At 41.2% G+C, this 16,629-nt stretch overlaps 1 protein-coding gene across 1 annotated transcript; it reads right to left on the bottom strand.

Moving 5' to 3' along the window:
- Nucleotides 1-1,888: 1,888 nt before the first annotated feature.
- Nucleotides 1,889-16,303, bottom strand: efna1b (ephrin-A1b). Its single transcript, XM_054782130.1, has 4 exons — nt 16,114-16,303; nt 5,938-6,233; nt 4,248-4,433; nt 1,889-4,166 (listed from the first exon to the last, which is right to left on the bottom strand). The coding sequence occupies exons 1-4, from the start codon at nt 16,209-16,211 to the stop codon at nt 4,042-4,044; spliced, it is 705 nt and encodes a 234-aa protein (XP_054638105.1). The 5' UTR covers nt 16,212-16,303; the 3' UTR covers nt 1,889-4,041.
- Between the last annotated feature and the right edge of the window lie 326 nt (nt 16,304-16,629).

Genomic DNA, 16,629 nt, shown 5'->3' with positions numbered 1-16,629 from the left:
GACATAGTACAATGTGGAATAAAAACGTTAAATACCTCAAACGCCTCTTAACTTGACCTATTCATTAGGTACACCTACCTAACATGATCCAATATACAAGAGCCATTTCAACAATGATTATTTTACAAATAATAGAATATATTACAGGCTGCATTTTTGATTGACATTGTCATTTAACAATATTTGTGCTATTGCGGTTGTAGTTTGCAGTTAATTGTATTCATAAAAATACCGTTTTCATTTAATAATACAATAAAATATCTTCTGTCGCCAGTGTGCACCAGCTGTCAGGATGGAGTGTTTTAGAGTTTAGATGAGTCAGAACAAAAAACAAACAAAAAAACAAAACAAAAAAGCAACAACCTCGTCTCTTTAGCAACACTTTTGGGGAAAAAAAACAACAAAAACACGTCTTAAATCTGACCTTCAACAGCAGTCTCACACATAATTTCCTTGCTTCACATTTCAGATTTGTTTTGACATTTAATGTGACATTTTACACTTGTTTATTTGTGTTATCTTCCTATTGGAAAGTTTTCCTCATGTGTACAGTTTTGCATTGTTTTTTGCATGTTCTTTCATTGTTACTGCAAATGTAGGCAACCACGTTACTGTGTGTTTTTTTATATTGGCCCTAATACACAAATATTTCTAATGTACGACCTTATTTACGTAAATTTACGAGAAAAAAAAGTCGTAATATTACGAGAATAAAGTAATCTCAGATCATATTTTTTGTGGCCCTAATACACAATTTTATGACTTTTTTTCTCATAAATTTAGAACTTTATCCTCGTAAATTTATGAATATTTGTCTGTTAGGGCCACACAAAAAAAACTGAAATAAAGTTGTAAATGTATGACTTTACTTTCAAAATCTACAATTTTTTTTGTGGCCCTAATACACAAATACTTGTACATTTTTTAGATAAAAAGTAGTATATTTACGAGAAAAAAAAGTCATAATATTACGAGAATAAAGTAATCTCAGATCATTTTTTTAAGCCCTAATACACAAATTTACGACTTTTTTTTCTCGTAAATTTACGACTTTATTCTCGTAAATTTACGACTTTATTCTCCAAATCTCAACATTTTTTTCAGCAAAGCCCTAACACTCTAGCTTAGTATTAAACTACAAAACAGCATGATTTATTCATATATTAATTCAAATATTTTTGAAGCGATGAAATTTGAAGCGCAAAGAGACAAGAGACGACAGTACACATACTGTATGTTCTTGTGTTATGTTTAAAACTTTTTGCACATCTCACACTGCTTGATGACATCACCGTAGCTTTAACACACATTCCATCTACACGGGTGTTACATTGCATGAGATCCCAGAGACTGAGATCATGCTGCAGTGAGTTGAATGCATGACGTGATAGTGGAAAGCCAAACAAGTCATCCTTATGTTCTGGTTGGGAATGTATACGTTGGTTGGTTTTACAGAGGATAGCCACTTTTGACAGTTTTCAGTCATTTCTGAGGTTTCTGACGGCTTGTTTGCCGTGTCTCCTTTCATTCCAACATGTGGGCAGATTCTCATCTTGGCCTCCAAAAGAGGATGTATAGAGCCGTAAAAAAAAAAAAAAGCGGAAAAAAGCAGAAACAGAAGAACGGGTGCAAGTGGGGAGGCGAGAGTGACACCTTCACACCCGTTCGCTAGTGTGCTTGCGGGTCTCTTGCCCTGCTATCACGCTCCTTCATCATACCCCCCCCCCACCCAATCCAGATCCTGGTGTTTGCTTTTCAGTCTGTGAAATGCAAGCCAGAGCAAACTGCGGCACAAGGGATGAAAGTGGTGGAAAGTTGAGGGCAGAGAAGTTGGGAAAGACCTGTGGGTGGAGAGGAACAGCTCTGGCAAAATAATGTGAGATCAGGAATATATTACAACACTTCTTTTATTCCACTAAGTTTTTCACATCTTAAAACAATTTCTCATATATTTACCTATGTACAGCATTTACATATAAACAAGTAGAAAACAACACAAATAACATAAAACCGACTGTACAGTGTGTGTATTTCCAAAAGCCCCTTCAGTTAGGTGAGGTTCGACAAGCTCGGGGTCTGCAAACGTGTACCAGGAGTGTGTCAGAAACTGGACAAATCAGGGGTGGGCAATCTGCGGCATCTAGGCCATATACAGGTACATTCGGGAGCATTTCATCCGGGGCGGCATGATGTTTAAAAAGCAAATAGCCTGAAAACATCTACTGAATGCTTAGTGAATGTACTGTATATCATATTGACCTGAATACAAGAAAGACACGTTTTTCTTCCCAAGACTAGCCGTCTTACATTCGGGGTCTGGAGATTTTGTTGTTTTCAAAAACATGATTTAAAAAAAAAAAAAAAAACGTGTTTCAAACACTGGTATTGAAAAAAACTACTTGTCTTACATTTTGGGTCGAGAAATGTTGTTGTTTTTTGGGGATTGAGAACAGGATTTACAAGAACATGTCTTGAAAAAGACTAGATGTCTTATACGGTCATAGTTTACAGATTTCTGCTGTTGTTGTTATTTCACTCATTAAACACGTGATAAAAAAAAAGCCCAAAAACAGGTCTTCAAAAAGACAAGTCGTCTAATATTCGAGGTTGAGACTTTTTTGTGGCTGTTACTTTTCTGAGATCGAAAACATCATTAAAAAAAAAAGCTGTCTTTCCAAAAACAGGTTTTGAAAAAGAGACACCGTCTTACATTCACAATGTAATTCCAAAAACAGGTCTTGAAACAGACTAGTCATCTTATATTCGAGGTTGAGAGATTTTTTTTGTCTTCGTTACTTCACGGAAATTGAAAACATGATTTAAAAAAAAGTTGTCTTTCCAAAAACAGGTCTTGAAACAGACTAGTCGTCTTATATCTGCGGTCTAGAGATGTTATTTTGGTGGTTGTCATTTTATTGACATTGAGAACATGATTTAAAAAAAGTATTTTCCGAAAACAGGTCTTGAAAAAGATAAGTCATCTTATATTCGAGGTTGAGAGATTTTTGTTGTTGTTCTTACTTCGCTGAGATTAAAAACATGATTTAAAAAATGACCAAAAACAGGTACTGAAAGAGGCGTCATGTTATATTTGTGGTCTAAAGATTTTTTTTTGCTACTATTTTACCTACATTGAAAACATGATTTTTTAAAAAAATCTGTGGCCTCGATATTTTTTGTTGTTGTCATTTCAATGGCATTGAAAACATAATTAAAAAAACACTTGTTTTAGGTCTTGAAAAAGAGGGGTCGTCTTATATTCAGGTCAATAGAGTAAACCAATTTGCTGCCTTGTTTTATTTTTAATGGAAAAATACTTCCTCCATCCCGCCTCTCTTTGTTGTTTTCTTAATTTAATGTTTATTAAGGTTGTTTTTTTGTAATAATAATTCTATTAATAGATTTATAAGTGTAATTAATTTGAATTCAATTAAATATATTCACAATTTAAAGCCCTCTAAAGGGAGGGAATGCTCTCTGTTATGTATTAGTATTGTCTCCATAATGTACCTGAATAAGAATGTATAGTTGTGTCAGTGTGAAGCTGTCAGAAGTGTGCAGAGATGCAACAAGGGTTGAGTGCTACATAAACAATAATGATAAAAACTAAAATCCTCCATATTGAACGGCATTGTGCAAGTAGCTGACTATTTTTCCTATATCAACACAATTCATCCTCATTCTACACACAGGAGAACAAAGCGACACGGAGGAATTGTACCTATTGAGTGGTATGATAACATTAAGTGTCCGTATGTGACTGCACTGCTCATAGTGGAAAATGATGCTCTTCATCCTTATTATCGTCAGGTATAAAAAAACAAAAAAAAAACAAAATTGAGGTCCTCTTCTTTGGAGCGCTCCGCGCCCCACATTCACACCAAAACACACACACACACACACACACACACACACACACACACACACACACGCACGCACGCTCACAGTTTGTCTTTGTATAAAAACTCTGTCTTGTCTGTGACTCCAGTGACCAGCACTGGTGCGTTTTGAGTGTTTTTTGCAATGTTTTTGTCATCCCAGTCAGTGAAGCATCACTGCTAACAAAACTGGAAGGAGCGTGATAAAGAATAGCGATAAGGAGATTGTCCGCGTTCCGGTATTTCCGATACTCCTCTGAACGTTTGGCTCCATCGCAGTGGGGTCATCTAGGAGGAGAAAAAGATAAGTCGGCGTGTGATTTCATGCCTCGGAAATGTTAAACAGGCCCAGCTGTTTGCGTTCCTCACCTGCCGGGAGACGATTGGAGAGGTTGTGCACTCCTCCCGTAGACACAAACTTGGCTTTGGATGCGTCCAAGCCTTTCTCCACGACGGTCTTGGATTTGTCCAAGCGAGATTTTTCAGAGCCTTTCGGGCCGGCTACGTCCACTCTGAGACGCAGACAGTCCTGGCCGTGGTGATGCATCGGCTTGGCTGGTAAGAGGAAGACGGAGGGAACATTTAGTATTATTATTACTGTTTAAAAAAATAAAACAACACATAATCATGACAAAACACATCTAAAGACAAATGCTGAGGTCACACAATTTGGAATTTTATCACAGCTTCCTGGAAAAATAAAAAAGACCTCAGCTGTGAGTGAACAAAGGGTTTCTTCCAATCACGTCATGTCATCTGTCGGTAAAGACATTTTATTGTTGGGTAAACTCTCACTCAAAACTAAGACCTTTATGTTTTTTTGGTTGTACTAAATACCGTGGTAACTTATTTTTATACTTGTTTGACAATGAAGGATGTTGGCAAGAAAATTAGATGCTAAATCAACATCTTTCAGTTTTATGATTTCTATGTTTATTATTGCTTAGGTGTTGTTTAATATATATATATATATATATATATATATATATATATATATATATATATATATATATATATATTTATATATTTTTTTTTTTTACAAAATAGGATAAATTATGTGTGTTTTTTACAAACTTCTTTTTACACTTGCGTGACAACAAATAATGTTTAAAAAATGAGACGCAAAATTACGTGATGTCTTTGAACGCAACCCCTCATTGCTTAAAGTGTGATTCAAATGTTGTGCTACTATTAAAAAAGACTAGATTTTTAGACTTGTTTGGTATCTTTTAGCTTGGTTGACATATTCAGTTCATTTGGAGCTGTTAATACATACAGATATATATATACACATACAGATATATATATATATATATATATATATATATATATATATATATATATATATATATAATCCTGCCCTGTCATTTATCTTTGTGTTCATTACATACAGTAAAAATGGGCACATTTCAAACATAGTTGCTAATAGTGATTAATCATGATTAATTAATTTAAAAACTGTGATTAATATGATTAAATGTTATAATCATTTGACAGCCTTATTATTATATTATTGTTTGTATATTGTGTAATAACAGTATAATAAGAATAATATATATACACTGTATATATATATATATATTATATATATATATATACACACATACACACGTATATATATATATATATATATATATATATATATATATATATATATATATATACACACACACATACTGTTATATCATTACAGTTTCTAGTTTTTTTTACACATCTTCTTTTTACACTTACAATAAAAAAGGTTAAAAAGTGAAATGCTAAATCGCATTATGCCTTTTCATTTGTTATTAAAGACAGGTTTTAATATTAGTTTGTGAGAATTCAGTCATCCTACGTTTTAGCTTTAACCAGGGTTAACTTCTTTTTGCACTTGTGTCAGTGGTTAACGTCATTTTACGCTTGCCAAGAATGTTAAAATGTAATGTTGAGGAGAATAGAGTTAATAAAGGTTTTATATGATGGTGACAGTTTGACCCTGGAACTGACTATATCTATTTTCATTATTCCACCAGCATGAATGGATTGTGTTCAACCTGAGAGGTTCTGCTGAGATACTTACAGATGTAATAATAGCTCTCTCCCTGCCTGAACTCCTTGCCCAGGGTGAAGGGGGTGAAGCGCTGGAACTTCTCCGAGAACTTCTCAGGAGCGTGAGGAGCAAAAGGCCGCGAGCACTCCCAACGGAGCTGGTCGAAGGAGTGCGGCTTGCACACCTCGTAGTCCTCTTTCTCCACCATGTAGAGCACGTAGCGCTCGGCGCTGTGGGGCGGCACCTCGCCGTGGGCGTAGTGGGGGCAGATGATGTCCAGGTAGTCGTTGATGCTGACTTCCACCGTGTAGTCGTCCCACAGGAAGCTGCAGGAGCAAAGACGGGAAAGATGAGTTGATGGACTAAGCGGACTAAGGGTAGGCAGCCCGCAGCGTGGCTCCTTTTGGTCATGACCAAAGAAAAACTAAAAGGTTTTTTATTCATGGAATTATTATTATCTATATATCATTTTTCTTTGGTTTATTGTAGATCTTCTTAGATCTTTATTTATTTATGCAACTATTTACTAATCTGGAACAATCTGGACGCCAAAAAAAAAAAAGTAAAAAAAACCCCCATCAGGACAGGGCCTAATACTGACGCCTAATTGGATGGGTTGCAACACAAGTCACACCTGCCTGCCCCTCTGCTTGCAGTGTAAAGCGCTAATTAATGTGACACGGTTCAAAAGAGACCCATCAGCCGGACGGGTTGACGCCCACAGTCTTGGCGCCATTCCGCTCACAAAACCCTTCCTGGTTTCCATCCACTCTCTTCGCTGTCACACCTCACCTCGCCACTCCAGCCTGTTTTTTTCTTTTTACAGTCTCAATATGTTTCTCCGAGAGTTTCACTACGCTTCCATCAAAGACGTAGACAAAGGGGGCGGAGTCAGGCAGGCTGACGCCCTCCTGCGCTCTTTTCATCTTTATCCTTCATTTAGTTTTACGGCTCCTTTTCAAAGCCTCCTCGTCTCCACTTTGCTCACTTCCTCTGCTTGCTGTTGTCCTCACGGCGGCTAACTTGATGTGGTATGCCTTGGGCACTTTTAAGCCCTGTTTGGAACATTTTTTCCTGTGCTTTTGCCTTCATGCTAAAAATGCAACTTCTTCCTCAGCTGAGTCCATCCTTGTGTTTTGCAGAGTGAAAGCGACAACAGCTCCAGTGTGCTGTTGTTTGTGTCAGAATCAAAGTGCAGGACGTGGTGCCCATGACCCCCCCACGCTCCACCGCCCCTCAATACCTCCTCCTGTTGTTGTGGCTCCTGCAAGGACCCCCTGGCCAAAGCACAGACACAGTGGCTCCAATCATGGGCCTTTAACCCCTCCTTCCTGCCTCTGTATGTGCCGGTTAGCACTAACTCACCAGTCAAAACATGGCTTTGTTAGTGGAGCCCGGTTCTAAACTTGTTACATGGGCCTAATAAGCTGATCAGCTCCTCCCTCCCCTTCGCGATGCCCCGGTGCACACCTTTTTGCATGATTGGGAAACCTAATAGGCTAAAAAAAAGTAGTTTTCTCTGCTGCATTTGAGGGGTTTTCACAGCGTGGCACCCGTCAGACAACATAATACGCTTGGGACCTACCCTACACCCCCAAAAATGGATTTTCTGGAGCATATTTTGTTCTGCTCAACCAAGACCGTGTACAGTGGGAACTAAAAAACTAGTTGCTTTACTTTATTTTTCTCAGGCCGCTGCACCACCCCCGACTGTGGGTTATAATAAAAGCAGACAAAATGGTTACTGTGAATAAATAAAAAAAAAACAGTCTAAAAAGTCATCTATTCACCTCCTCTTCTGCGCCTCCATTGGCCGGGCTAATTAAAAGCTGTTACGAGGCGGGGGGCCAATGTGTTTGCTGGAAAAGAAATGAATAGGGTGTAATTATACCCTTCCCCTCCCCACAGACAGAACGCCTGAAGGCTGCAGCGCCCCTCCAACCTCTGTACCTTACCCCCTGTGGAGCCTTCACTTTAGCCTGATTGGAGCGGATGTGTGGAACTTATGAGCTCATTCGGTGTATTTGCGCCGTTTCTCACAATCAAACCTGACTTGTTTCCATTAGGAGTTGCATTGGTGTTGTTGTTGTGTAGATTCCATCTTTACATCTGGCCCATCAAAGCTCCTGCGTCTCTCGTGGCTGCTGACTGACATTTCTCGCGAGGGTGTGAGTCGCGTTAATGTGATACCGAAGCGGCGTCCTATGTGAGGCCAGGTGTGTGTGTGTGGTCACAGTGTTGCAAAACCTAATTTGCTCACAGGTTCTCATGGGAAAGTGCACACACGAGACCGTGATTAGCCTCGTTTATAGTGCGCAGTACACTACAGCACGGTACAAACAAGTTTGCACAAGATGACCAAAACGCTATTTTTCAGCAACTCATTGATGCCGATGTAAACAGTCGTAACTGGACCAAAAAAACTGTGGCTCATTTTGGTGCTATTCTATTAGATACTATTCATTTGTATGCTAACTCGCTCACACACTTCTCTGTCGCTGTTCACACCAGCAACACAACACTTCCTCATTATCACAAGCAGGTCGCTATACACTCATGCATGTGGGATTTACGAGCAGATACTGTTTTAATGGTCGTCTAACATCACCCCAATTGTATATCGGTGATCAGCTTCTGCACATTAACACCTATGTTAACATTTAGAGTCTCCAATTAACCCAACATGGCCAAAAAAATACCGGGTTAGGCACAATTTAAGCATCGGCACCATTTCAAAAGTACTTATTTGGCACCGGTATCAAATAACATGTAAATCATACCCAATCCGACTGTTGGTATTACGGATGCCCCGATCAATCGGCGACCGATCAAAATCGTCCAATTTCCGTGAAAAAAAGCACGTGATCGGCAATATGCCAATAAATGCCTTTCAACGGCAAGCACAAAAGCCGATCACCTGTGGCTCTATAGCGAGCGTTCTCCCGCCCACTTTCCCTTCCTTCTCACTGCGCAGGCGAGCCAAACCCAAAACAATCACGACTGCCGTGTGGGACTTACCTGTCGTTTGTGAGAGTGAAATAAACTTAGCACTCTGCAAAACATGCCTTGGAAAATATCTCGCCGGGGTAGCAGGTTAAAAAGCTTTCATTTAATACGGCATTGGAAGCACAAACACTTGATGGAGTTTGGTGAGTTTCAGTCAAACGGCAGCTAACGTAGGCAACACTGGACAACGCTCGCCCGTTATGTGTGTGACAGTCAGAAGTCTGAAGCAAATAACCCAAAAAAGAATTGAATTTATCGGACAAGATGACCAACCTTTGTCAGCATAACCATGTTGTTAGCAAATGTTTTGTTTTTCTTTTATAAAGCCCCAACACGCAGACGTGTTGGGTGTCAACACTTTTTAAAAACAAGCAACAATTGTCCGAAGTTTGCATTTGCAAACATATTTTTTTTAAATGAGTGTTTGGTTTTCTTCCTGTTTTCCTCCGAAGTGACAGTTCTCTGCTGTCCACTCAACAAACAGCAGCATCTTTAGCTCCGCCCTACACACGAGAACATGCTTTTGATGGATGTTTATAGCTGCGTTGGTCGGGTGAAATAGCCCAAGACGTCCAGTGACTGGCCAATAACTGTGGCGGCAGTGACCGAAAGGTTGGCGGTTCGATCCTGGCTCCCTCCACCCAGTCACTGTTGTGTCCCTGGGCAAAACACGTCACCCATCTTGCTTCCAGTGCTGCCCACACCGGGTATGAATGTGAATGAATGTTTGGTGGTGGTCGGCGAGGCCGTAGTCTACCCCGGGGCAGCTGTGGCTACACATGTAGTTTACCACCACAAGTGTGTGACCGAAAAGTGAATGAATTATGTGAAGCGCTTTGGGTGCCTTGAAAAGCAATATGTAAAATTGAATCCATTATTATCATAAATTAAATTACATAAACGTGTGGACATTATCCTTGTATTTGGGACATATGGCATAAATTAGTTAAAATGGTGGCAGACGGCAGTGTGTTTAGCTCCGCCCCACAAATGAGACGGATATTATCGTTAAATTAACCATCACCGATTTTGTTCATCCCATTGTGACACAAAAGTAACAATTCTGTGTTGATCAATCACAGAAAAGAAAAAGTTGTATATTTAGGTGACATTGATAAACGCGTACCGTAGTGAACTGTACTGCATTGTGGTACAGCTGGACTCAGATTGGGAAGACTGAGAATTGTCACTTCTGTACGACTTAGAATGGGACAAACTGCATCGTCTTGTTGAAAAGCGGCTGTTGAGGGCGACTCATGCCGTAGGCTCCCGAGCACATCTGTTTATTAAGACCTACTGTGTACTAATGAGCACGACCATCAGGCATTGTTTGAGTGTCTTGGTGGGAATACAACAGCAAATATGTAGGACGTGACCCTGCTGGGTGAGGCTTTTTTTTAATGTCAACCCCCTCCCCAAAGCCATCACTCGCCCTTTCCCCCCCTTCAACTTTCACCCTGACCGTCCTGCAGTGCCTCCATTTGTCCCTGGAGTGCTGGTTGGTTTGGGTCAAACAACTGACGCGCTCTTTCACTGGGGAACGTCTTGGGGTGAAGAGGTGAGAGTTCACCCTTGCTATGCTTCAAACACACACACACACACACACGACTACCACTCCCGAGTCAGCGGCACGCATATCTGTTTCAGTCAGCAACACTGAAACACTAAACAGATGAACCTACTATGACACCCTCCCGCCAACATTTGCTACTCAGGTGATCAGGAGTAAGTGTGCACGCACTGGAATGTTACGACGAGGAGGTTTGCGGTTTGGACAGTTTACTGCGGCAGACGCGTCAAATTTCCAGTCTTGCGTCCCTTTACTCGGAGGTGCACATTTAATACCCTATTAATGCACTGTGGCGTGTCGGATTCACGCCTCCTTTAGCACCGGCCAAGGAGCTGTCAGTGGTTCTAGTGGCTCTAACTCTATTAAATCTGATTGGACTGAACTGTACATTTCTCTTATTAGCTTCCTAGGGGATGGTGTGTAGACGTAATCAATGATGGACGGATTCTGACAACTGTGTTCAGTTCATTTTTGAGTAATCGCGCCTTATTAGACGCATTCCATTTGGTGTTGTTCATACTGCTGTTTAAAGAAGGACAGCATGACGTCAGCTATGGGAAGCTAAGATACTGTATATCCGCTCTACAACGCTGGAGGGGAAACAGGAGCTCAGAACACTCAGCAAATGATTCTCCCATCTTTTTACAAATAATATAAAATAACAACAAACAAGCCCCTTTAAAATCAGATGACACTTTTGACCCTTTGGTCCCTCTAATCAGTTTTTGTATGCCTTTTCACCATTCATAATCAGTTCATGCTCAAAGACTATAGATAGGAGAGTCTAGAGCTGTCCAGTTCATGCTCAAAGACTAAAGCTGTCCTAGCTTATCATTGTGCTTGAACGACTGAAGCCTGCTCGGATGAGAGGCAAACCTGAACAGTCCAGTTGTGATATGATTCAGTGCCCTGAGAATACAATGACCTGGATAAATGAGAATATCCACAGGCTTGGGATGAGGTTATTACAGCTTTGAGTCAATGGGGAAAAAACAGTGAAATGTAAATATCCAATTGTGGAATTTTTAAAAATCCTTAAAAGGTTTTAGCCTTAAACTGAGCAACATATAATGCACATCTCCAAGGTGTGTACGGGTTCATTGATAACAAATAGTTCATAGTTCATCCATAGTCAATCAAGGAAATGTAATCAAAGCCATCTCTTGTGCACTTCCATACTGCTTTCCCCAGGATATTTCCTTAACCCAGCCCAATTCTATTCACTGTTTGTGCTTCAGAGTGCCTTTATGTGCATGCATGACAAAAGTTAACAGTGAATCTCTTTGGCACTTGCATAATGAGAGGGTTTAAAATTGTCGCCACTGCCATTTTTACATTCATTCAACTCCCAAAACGTCTCCCCTCCCTTCCATCCATCACTGTCCACTCTCTCCTCCCTCCGTCTGCCTCCATTATTCCTTACAAAATGAACCTCGGCCCCCTCCCCTCACCTCTGGCTTGTCCTGTCTCTTAATGCTGACTTAATAAACCAGAGCTTTTCATCCAAGCTGATGTCTCAACACACGGTTCACCCTTCTTTCAACCCTGCGCTCAGACCTCTCTACTCCTCCTCGTTGCCCCCTAAATCCTTTCACCCACACCCATTTTATTCACATCCTCTCATTTTGTCAGTGATGAACAGCAAAAGGATAAATGGTATCATGGCGGGTGAATATTTTGTGTGCTTTTGCATTAAAAATCACCAAGTTGTGACTGCATGAAGGCGAAACAAAACAATCCAGTGTTGCTAAAAGTGGCCTTTAGGGGGCGACGATGGGCTTTGGGCCGCTATCAATGCAAAAGTATGTCTGAAATGCAATGAATGAGCAGTGTACACATACACACACATACGCATGCTTGCCCACTCATACTACAATGTCAGGCCTCTCCAACACTAGCAGCGCCAGGGGGGGATGAGAGGTGCCCTGTCCACCTCCAGTGGAAAACTACCAGGGCCAAAACAGAGGAGGGTCTGTGAGAAAAGGTGGAGGGGAGAGAAAGCGGGTAGAGGGGGGAAGGAGGAAGTCTGGAACACAGATAAGGAAGAGCGTGAGGAAGAGCAGAATGAGGGAGAGGACAATCAGGAACCTGAAGCACATCCACAGACAAGTGTGTTGTAGGTGAAAAGGCTTTAGTGAGGAATGAGAACACACTAAGCGGAGATGCATTGTATAGTGCTTGTTATTGATTTTTTTTAATGTGTACTCTCAGAAGCAAGGGTGACATACGAGTCCATTTCTATCCTTAGTGCACACTCCACACTAATGTACCCCACAGGGCTAATTATTGGACTCTGAGCTAACCGATTGTGCCTTTTACCCGAGGCCAAAAAGGTAAAGTACGATGGATATAAAAAAATAAACACGTTTTTCAAGGGGGAAATATAAAAAAAATGGTTGTATCAGTGTAAACACCCTAGCATATTCTGATTTAATTATGTTCCGTCCATTTTGGCTCAAGATTTTCAGTTCATTTTGCTGGAACCCAGACCTAAATCCTTCTGAAAATCTGTGGGACTGCGCACAAGAGATGCCGTCACATTTGGATCACTTCTGCAGGGAAAAGTGGGGGAAATATTTCGATGTGAAGAAAAAATATCTGAGGTTATCGCCCCATCAGGTAAAGTACATCAGTTAAGGTGCATTTTTTGGTTAACATCCAAACTTTTTGCTATAATTTTGCCTTGGCTTGTTTAGCAGCCAAAAGACCGTCCGGTTTGTGAACGCCGCCACCTTTGATCACGCGGCCAAGACGAAATGTTGCGATACTTGCACGCAATCTCGCACCTTTTAATGACAGCAGCGTTTGTTTACATCAGAGTTGTAGAGAGATACACGACGTAACAAACACATGGACCACACAAAAGAGACCGTACCGAGACAAGGGTGCAAGACCTCCAAATTTTAGGGCTTAAAGAGAAGACCGTTGGCATTTCAGAGGTATGTAAATGTGACGGGAATGGCTCAGTCATTGGCTGCGGTGCACACATTTGACAGTCTATCAACCCGGCGGCTCATCGAGAGTGACACTCTGTGTTTCTGTCTGATTTTACATCCGCAACACTAATTTCTGCTTCCAACAACAAAAAATAAGCATTCAAACTTACCGTAGCATGTTCACGGCATCCACAGTCAAACACAGAACACGTCACCTTACAAGGCATCCTCACCGGTGCACTTCTGTAACGATTGTTTTTTTTATATTAAATCAGCAAGGTATATTTTATTGGTTCTGGAACGTTGATATTTAAGGTTTTTATATTGTTTTAAATTTTTCAAATTGTGGTTGCAGCAGAATAATGTGTTTATTTTGTGTTATTTTGTTAATTGATGGTTTTGTGAGGGGTTTTCCCAACAAAACTAGGTAAAAGTGATGTTAAATGTTCAGTTGTCCATTCATTTGTAATTATTTTTGCATTATTTCCTGCATGTAAAACTATAATTATTGTCTATAAAATGTGTTTTGTGTCTGGAACGGATTAATTTGATTTACATTATTTTCTATGGGAAAATTTGCTTTGGTTAGAGTCCATGTTGGTTTCATTTTGGGTTAAGTCGAACCAAAGCACCACTCTACGTCTATTGTGAGGCTGCACCATATATTGTAGATTATCATTGCATAATCTTGATCTACACGCTCATAGATGCTAGAGGACATAACACAATGAAACAAGGGTAATGTTACATCAGTGGATGGCACGGGAGGATAAAAATAATACACAGCCAAGCCAGAGAGATGATAGTTTTGCGTCTATGGGTCAGATGGTCAGATTACAAACTGCCTGTAATCTATGTTAGTGTATGTTCTCATTCTGGTGGGATTATAGGCCCGGCAAGCAGACGGGGCATTGGTTATGAGGACAAAGGGGAGGGGTGGATGACTGAGTACAAGAAGAGGAGATGTGCGAGTTGGAGATTGTGGCGGGGGTTGTCAAGCTGCGGGGCTGACTTGTGCACGCTGAAACTTGTCTGCAGACGGAGTCCTGGATTACACAAATAAGACAGGAAAACGGTAAAAGACGTAGGTTTTGTGTGTCTGTGTATGTGAGTGTGTGTGGGGGGGGGGAAGTTACGCAGACAAAAACGTTCATAAACACACAGCTGACGGCGTGGAGCGCAGTAACACAGCGCTGGAATGCCGGCCCGGTGCTAATATTAACATTTAAAGTCCGCTCTCCCTCTCACCTACCCACCACCACCACCGCGGTGTGTGTGTGTGTGCGTGTGTAAGTGTGAGTCACACATTTATCATGTCTACGTGAGGAGGCCAGAAGTGATGGCCGCTCCCTGCTTTACTCTGACGTGCACAATCCCATTTGTTCACAAGAAAAGTTCCTGTTATACTGTAGCTTGCAAAGCACAACCAATGTTCTATTAAGTCATAGACATATTTCACTCTGACTTTACACAGCACGCGCGCGCACACACACACACACACACACACACACACACACACACACACACACCTCACTCACTCAAGCAGAGGCACGTAATGTGAAAACAAGACTAGACTAGACTGTGAAAAACATGCCTCACCACCTGTCATGAAGCACACACACTAAATCATTACTGGACACTTCTCTAAAGGCACAGAACACACACTTGCTGCCGTGCTTCACACACACCGTCTCCTCCATGAATGGGCAGACTGCTGCCATCTGCTCACTGTCCTCATCCTCAAGACAAATCGCTTACAATCAGACTGGGAATCAATTAGTAGCATCCATTATCCACAGTCATGGTGCAGTCAAAGGGCTGCTGATGGATTTACTCAATCCCTCCAACAGGTGACCGATTGATCACAGGCGGTCCAGACGGTGCAGGTTTCTGATGAAGAGGATTAGGACCATAAAAAAGTGTGCTCTATTTATAGACAATGCACAAATGGGATTATGTGTATGATTTTATTGAAAACTTCCAGTGATTACACAACTTCCATTTGATACAACACAAATACCAGATTTGCACTCATCTTTGCGCTTCTTTTTCCCCCCCAACTCTGCTTCACCTGAGCAGGTGTAGTGACTCAGGTGGGTCAAGTCTGTTGAGTCACTCATGACAGGAACAGAACTCACAACAGCAGAACTTTCCACCAGCCCTCCCCCTCATCAATAGTTGTCTCTCTTTGTTATGTTAAAGGTCAATGAGAGCCACTAATGTAATCAAGAGGGCCTTAATGGCTTTGGCCTTGTGTTTTTTTTTTTAGTCTCCGTTAATCGAACAAGGGCAGGGGAGAAGACAGAAGACAGAATGTTTTACAGTACAGTCCTACTTAAGGCAAATCCAAATAATCTTTCTTGTGGACTGCTTGCAGTGAAAGCTCAATAAATCAGTCAAGTTGCATCGATCCCACTGAGTGTACATATAGAGTTACCGGTGCATTTCTCACACACAGCAGAAGAGTGCAATCAGCATTCTGCAGAAGATGCAACACTTCGCAGGTGCAAAGCAAAGTATATTTATTACTATTACAGCATGTCTGTCGATGTGCACGGCGGTTAAATATAGCTCTCAACCTGTCTGGACTGTGGGCTGCTTACATTCAAAAGTCCCATGCATAAACAGTCGTTTTTAGATGAATAGATATTGGGTTAAAGGACACAAACGAACACATCGTGGACGCGCACTTACTTTGGATTGGAGCTGTTCCAAAAGACGCTGTGTCTCTCCGCCGAGGCGAACCAAGCGCAGATGCTCAACACCAGACACAGCACACACGCCAAATCCATGCTTGAAAGTCTCGCCAAGTAATGCTTTAAAGCACACTAAAAGTCCTGCTGGCTTCCGACGTCTGGAAGTCTTTCTACGACTGTAGCCAAAACTCCACTGATTCGCGAGAGCGCCACTACGCTGTATTTTGTCCACTCACGACTCCACCCCTTCTAGGAGGCTGACCAATGAGAATGAGGTTGACAGGAGTGCCCCGCCCAACAGCAGCAGCAAGTGTAGACGCGCCCTCCAGCTGCTCACACGTCGAGAAAAAACACAAAAACAACCACGAGGAGTTGTAGAATTAAAGCCTGGTTAAAAGAGTCAACGAGACGTAATGTTTAAAAATAGTTAAGGGCATGGCTTCACAGTGTAGTCTTTAAAGTACGAATGAAAACTAAACACAAAAGAAAAACAGTGAAAAATGACGAAATGTAG

This window comes from Dunckerocampus dactyliophorus, chromosome 7 (genome assembly GCF_027744805.1).
Source record: "Dunckerocampus dactyliophorus isolate RoL2022-P2 chromosome 7, RoL_Ddac_1.1, whole genome shotgun sequence".
In the NCBI taxonomy this organism is placed as follows: domain Eukaryota; kingdom Metazoa; phylum Chordata; class Actinopteri; order Syngnathiformes; family Syngnathidae; genus Dunckerocampus; species Dunckerocampus dactyliophorus.
Note: the sequence above shows the minus strand (reverse complement) of the source record. Positions and strands in the feature narration are given on the sequence as shown.

What these genes read in the sequence shown, in the direction of transcription:
- efna1b (XM_054782130.1), bottom strand. Translation starts at nt 16,211, where the DNA reads ATGGATTTGGCGTGTGTGCTGTGTCTGGTGTTGAGCATCTGCGCTTGG. An exon ending in TGGAACAGCTCCAATCCAAA is followed by an intron (nt 6,234 to 16,113) that starts GTAAGTGCGCGT and finishes TTGCTCCTGCAG; the next exon opens with CTTCCTGTGGGACGACTACA. An exon ending in AGAGAGCTATTATTACATCT is followed by an intron (nt 4,434 to 5,937) that starts GTAAGTATCTCA and finishes TCCTCTTACCAG; the next exon opens with CCAAGCCGATGCATCACCAC.